Genomic DNA, 5439 nt, shown 5'->3' with positions numbered 1-5439 from the left:
TCAACCCGGAAGCTGCATCAAGAGGCTGTAAAAGGACTCAGTGATGGGTTGTGATTGGTCATAAAGTCTGTGGCAGTGTTCTCTGATTGGCTGAGCCGCTGACACAATGTAGTGTTACTGGCTTGTGGCTTGTTGGCGCCCTCAGTTTGAGATTCAACTGTGTTTGCCGGTTGTCTTCACTGTGTAATAATCTGCTATTACAACTTTTCACCACAGTTTTTTTAAATTCGTTTTAAGTGTCCGGTTTAAAAGATTATCAACCACTGCTGACTTGGGAAACCAGCTGCTTTATTGCAAACATGCATGTCGTTAAGCGAGGTAAGGTATCTTCCATTAGTATTGTGGCTGTCAAATTACTGTCGGATATATGCTGCGGGGTAATGCACTGGTCCTTGGAAAATGTTAAAATGTATATACGATTCGATAAATATTAATAATACAAAGAAATAGCGCACTTTAATCACTAGCTTAGTTTTTGTTGTGTTAAATCAGTGTTTTGCTTCTTTGTTTGGTGTGTTTCCGTTCAGACACCAAACAAAGACTTGACTTATGAAAGGAGAAAAGTCGACAGTTTATCTTTATCATTTGACAGGTTTGTTCTTCATTTTGAATGCAACTTTATGGTCATTTATAAATACTTTTTTAAAATTAAAGTAACAACGGAGACTTAAACATATTAGCACTCTTTTTCACCTGGTTTGCTCTTGAGCATTTGGTGATTTTACTTTCCCCCTGTATTTAGCCAAATAAAAGCACTAACTATCCTCCTCATTCATGTTAAGAAATGTGTAAGAAGATTGTTATCAATTATTATTAATCTCCGCGGTTATGGCGCCAAGCAGCAAGGTGCCCTTCCTTTTGTTACCATAGTAACCGGTTGAGCAGGTGTTCAGTCCGGGAGTCCAATTAACAGATATGGCGATGTTAATTATTTTGTGTTTACAACTGCTTATTTCCATCACCTATCGTGAGAATCAAATTAACATATCAACCAAATGAGTTTTATTTATAATGTATCTTCTTGTATTTCAGATGGACGCCAGGAGGTAGTTACTTTTGATAAAATCACATCTCGCATCCAGAAGCTTTGCTATGGACTCAATTGTGAATTTGTGGACCCAGTAAGTTTGAGCCACTCTAACGAATACAATCATATCAGTGATAAAAATGAAACATAAATTACTATAGTGACACGAGGGGCGGACTCCAACTCAGTGATGTCTTATCATGTCTTACTTCTGTTCCCTTAGACTCAGATCACAATGAAGGTGATCCAGGGTCTGTACAGTGGAGTCACCACTGTGGAGCTGGACACGCTGGCAGCAGAGACTGCGGCCACCCTCACCACCAAACATCCTGACTATGCAATCCTGGCTGCACGGATTGCTGTGTCCAACCTGCACAAGGAGACCAAGAAAGTGTTCAGTGGTGAGTATAAGTATTTAAGATGTTGTAATTTTTAAGTGTGTTGGTGGAGATGGTTGTTTCAAGTAACCCTTGCATGAATCATTGTACATTTTAAAAGTGGTTCAATGATTGTTTTGTAATGTACTCTTTATTTGTTTTTGTAGATGTGATGGAAGACCTGTACAACTATGTCAACCCACTGAATAAGCGCCACTCTCCTATGATCTCCAAGGAGACGCTCGATGTTGTCCTTGAAAACAAGGCTGTAAGTCACATTTGATGACATATTTTGTGTTGTCAAATTTGAGTCACTGTAATTATGGTTTAAATTTTAAAACATAATATCCTTGTTACTTTGCAGCGTCTCAACTCAGCCATCATCTATGATAGAGACTTCACTTACAACTTCTTTGGCTTCAAGGTAATTCTTAATTTCATTTTACATTCAACATAATCGGCAGATGTTTGGATTATTATCTAATTTATTATATTCTCTTGTAGACTTTGGAGCGGTCGTATCTGCTGAAGATTAACGGAAAAGGTGAGGGTTTGTTTTCCTTTTGTGAAGCGGTGAATTGACTTGTAAGTTGTAATCCGGAGATTATTAAGTCTCTAATTGCTATTTAACCTCCTTTCCTGCAGTTGCTGAGAGGCCCCAGCACATGCTGATGAGAGTGTCCGTCGGCATACATGAAAGAGACATTGATGCAGCCATTGAGACCTACAACCTGCTGTCAGAGAAGTGGTTCACCCATGCTTCACCGACTCTGTTCAACGCTGGCACCAACAGGCCACAGCTGTCCAGGTAGGGACTGAAAAATGCCAAAAAAAAACATGGTGGTTCAGAGCTCTGACGCTGTCTTTCAAACTTGAGTTTATCTTCAGCTATGATTGTGTTTCTGTTTTTTTGCAGTTGTTTCTTGCTATGCATGAAGGACGACAGCATCGAGGGGATTTACGACACGCTGAAGCAATGTGCCCTCATCTCCAAATCAGCTGGAGGTATTGGACTGGCAGTTAGCTGCATCAGATCAACAGGCAGCTATATTGCTGGGGTGAGAAAAAGCACAGTATAATGATAAACATGAAGAAGATATTTAGGGGCTTTAATTCACACCATTTCATTTTTGTTCTGACATTGGTTCTTGATTTTCAGACTAACGGCATTTCCAACGGGCTGGTCCCTATGCTTCGAGTGTACAACAACACAGCACGTTATGTTGACCAGGGCGGCAACAAGGTAAGGACTTTAAGGATTTACAAGACACACTACAACAGAGCTCGACATTTTGCTCAAGAGACTTAAGTTCACCTTTTTCTCCTCGTTTGCTTGTCCAGCGACCCGGAGCCTTCGCTGTGTACCTGGAGCCGTGGCATTTCGATGTGTTTGACTTCTTAGAGTTGAAGAAGAACACGGGTAAAGAGGAGCAGAGGGCCAGAGACCTGTTCTTCGCCATGTGGATCCCAGACCTCTTCATGAAACGAGTGGAAAGCAATCAGGTGAGTAAAGGAGACTATTTCCTCCATGTCTCATATCCCTAATAGGTTTACGTTTGAATTAAAAAACATTTAGTCTAAATTACTGCAAGTTTTTGGCTGGATTTGATTGTTTGAGGCTTCTTCTAAATCATATTGGTCCTCCCATACTTGTAGGACTGGTCTCTATTGTGTCCCAGTGAGTGTCCAGGTTTAGAGGAGTGCTGGGGAGAGGAGTTTGAGGAGCTCTACACTCGGTAAGACCAGCATACCAAACTCTGCTCTTAACAAAAATCCTAATTTCCTGCAGCTAACCTGTCCCATGTATCCCTGTTTGTCCTCAGGTACGAGAAGGAGGGCAGGGCTAAGCGTGTGGTGAAGGCTCAGCAGCTGTGGTATGCCATCATTGAGTCTCAGACAGAAACAGGCACACCGTACATGCTCTACAAGGACGCCTGCAACAGGAAGAGCAACCAGCAGAATCTGGGCACCATCAAATCCAGCAACCTGTGCACAGAGATCGTAGAGTATACAAGCAAAGACGAGGTGAGGCGAAGGAGATGCTCTCTGGATAACTTTTCTTAAATATTGAAATGCTTGTGTTTAATGTTCTCTCTTCATCTCAGGTTGCAGTGTGTAACCTGGCATCCATCGCCCTCAACATGTACGTCACACCAGAGAGGACCTTTGACTTCAAAAAGCTGGCATCTGTCACCAAAGTCATCGTCAAGAACCTTAACAAGATAATTGACATCAACTACTACCCAGTGCCCGAGGTGTGCTTTCTTGTACAGTGTTGCCCCTCTATCCTCCATGCAGCCTGTCTACTGTGTTCTGTGTTAACATATAGCTCTGCCCTGATTACAGGCTGAAAGGTCGAACAAGCGTCACAGGCCGATTGGAATCGGTGTGCAGGGTCTGGCTGATGCCTTCATCCTTATGCGTTATCCATTTGAAAGTCCAGAGGCCCAGCTGCTCAACATTCACATCTTTGAGACCATCTACCACGCTGCCCTGGAGGCCAGCTCTGAGCTGGCCGCGGAGCTTGGCAGCTATGAGACGTACCCTGGCTCTCCAGTCAGCAAAGGAGTGAGTAGTTTTCACGATGTCACAAATATGTCCTGCGGACAGTTCAGCTCAGTTTGGGCTCCAGAGACTGACTCGTTCTGTTTTCCAGATCCTTCAGTATGACATGTGGAACAAAACCCCAACAGATCTGTGCGACTGGAAAACATTAAAGGAGAAAATTGCCAAGTATGTCTTCTGAAGCCTTCCTTGTTGTAGATTTTTCTCATCTATAATCTATTGTATGTAAATATTGTAGCACATCCCTGATCCAGCTCCTCCCTTCTCCCTGTGTGTCCTCAGGCATGGTGTGAGGAACAGTCTGCTCTTGGCCCCCATGCCCACAGCTTCCACTGCCCAGATCCTGGGCAACAACGAGTCCATTGAGGCCTACACCAGCAACATCTACACCCGCAGGGTGCTCTCCGGGGAATTTCAGGTCCGCACTCGATGCATTTGTGGTTTCTCCAAATCTGTGTGTCCAAAGAGGAAAGGTTGAAAAGTGTCTTTTCTGCCTTTTTTATAGATTGTGAATCCTCACCTGCTGAAGGACCTCACAGAGAGAGGACTGTGGAGCGACGAGATGAAGAACCAGCTGATTGCTCAGAACGGATCCATCCAGGTAATGGGTCACATTTATTAAACAGATGTTGATATATAGTATAAAATAACCTTTTACTTTGTATGATTTGACATTTAACACATCTAACTCATTCACAGGACATTGAGGAGATCCCTGATGACCTGAAGCAGCTGTATAAAACTGTGTGGGAAATCTCCCAGAAGACTGTCCTCAAGATGGCAGCAGATCGTGGTGCTTACATCGACCAGAGCCAGTCTCTAAACATTCATATTGCTGAACCAAACTATGGCAAACTGAGCAGCATGCACTTCTATGGCTGGAAGCTGGTAAGTCAGGACTGAGAAAACGCAGGTTTGATGCATAGTCCGGGGAAACAATGTCTTATTGTCTTTCTTCTCTTTCTCTGCAGGGCCTGAAAACTGGCATGTACTACTTGCGGACGAAGCCTGCTGCCAACCCGATTCAGTTCACCCTGAACAAGGAGAAATTAAAGGATGGCCAGGCAGCCAAGAGCGAGGAGGAGGAGGAGACCAGAGAGCGCAACACTGCTGCCATGGTTTGTTCCTTAGCGAACAAAGATGAGTGCCTGATGTGTGGCTCCTAACTGAAGTGTTTTTCACTCGCACAAACACACTTCCCCTTATCCTCCAGCTTCCTCATTAATATGTGTTTTTGGAAACACTAAGTTTTGAAATTTTTATATATGGTTAAGGGTTTTACACATGCCACTGTCTAAAGTCACAAATCTTCCAGTTTCTATTTAATATTTTCTGCTTTTTTATCATGAATTGTGTGTTGTATGCTTGTTTGTATAGAATTGATAGGATTCAATGAATAAATATTGCCCTTTTATTAATAGTTTTGTATTATGATTATGGCACATAAATGGACTGTTTGTATTCTACATG

The 5439-nt window shown here is 42.8% G+C and overlaps 1 protein-coding gene across 1 annotated transcript; it reads left to right on the top strand.

Moving 5' to 3' along the window:
- The first annotated feature begins 249 nt into the window (after positions 1 to 249).
- On the top strand, positions 250 to 5439 carry LOC138596890 (ribonucleoside-diphosphate reductase large subunit-like). The gene is made up of 19 exons (XM_069668339.1): positions 250 to 318; positions 1033 to 1121; positions 1251 to 1428; positions 1572 to 1672; positions 1769 to 1828; positions 1909 to 1948; positions 2050 to 2212; positions 2321 to 2462; positions 2564 to 2647; positions 2746 to 2907; positions 3061 to 3140; positions 3228 to 3429; positions 3510 to 3659; positions 3751 to 3972; positions 4061 to 4137; positions 4252 to 4387; positions 4475 to 4570; positions 4669 to 4857; positions 4941 to 5439. Exons 1-19 carry the CDS (start codon positions 300 to 302, stop codon positions 5133 to 5135), a joined length of 2385 nt encoding a protein of 794 aa, XP_069524440.1. The 5' UTR covers positions 250 to 299; the 3' UTR covers positions 5136 to 5439.

The sequence above is a fragment of the Semicossyphus pulcher genome, unplaced genomic scaffold, assembly GCF_022749685.1.
Source record: "Semicossyphus pulcher isolate SPU_LCO1_2020_fin unplaced genomic scaffold, fSemPul1.0.p SCAF_10, whole genome shotgun sequence".
Taxonomy (NCBI): domain Eukaryota; kingdom Metazoa; phylum Chordata; class Actinopteri; order Labriformes; family Labridae; genus Semicossyphus; species Semicossyphus pulcher.
This window is presented reverse-complemented; position numbering and strand designations above follow the sequence as displayed.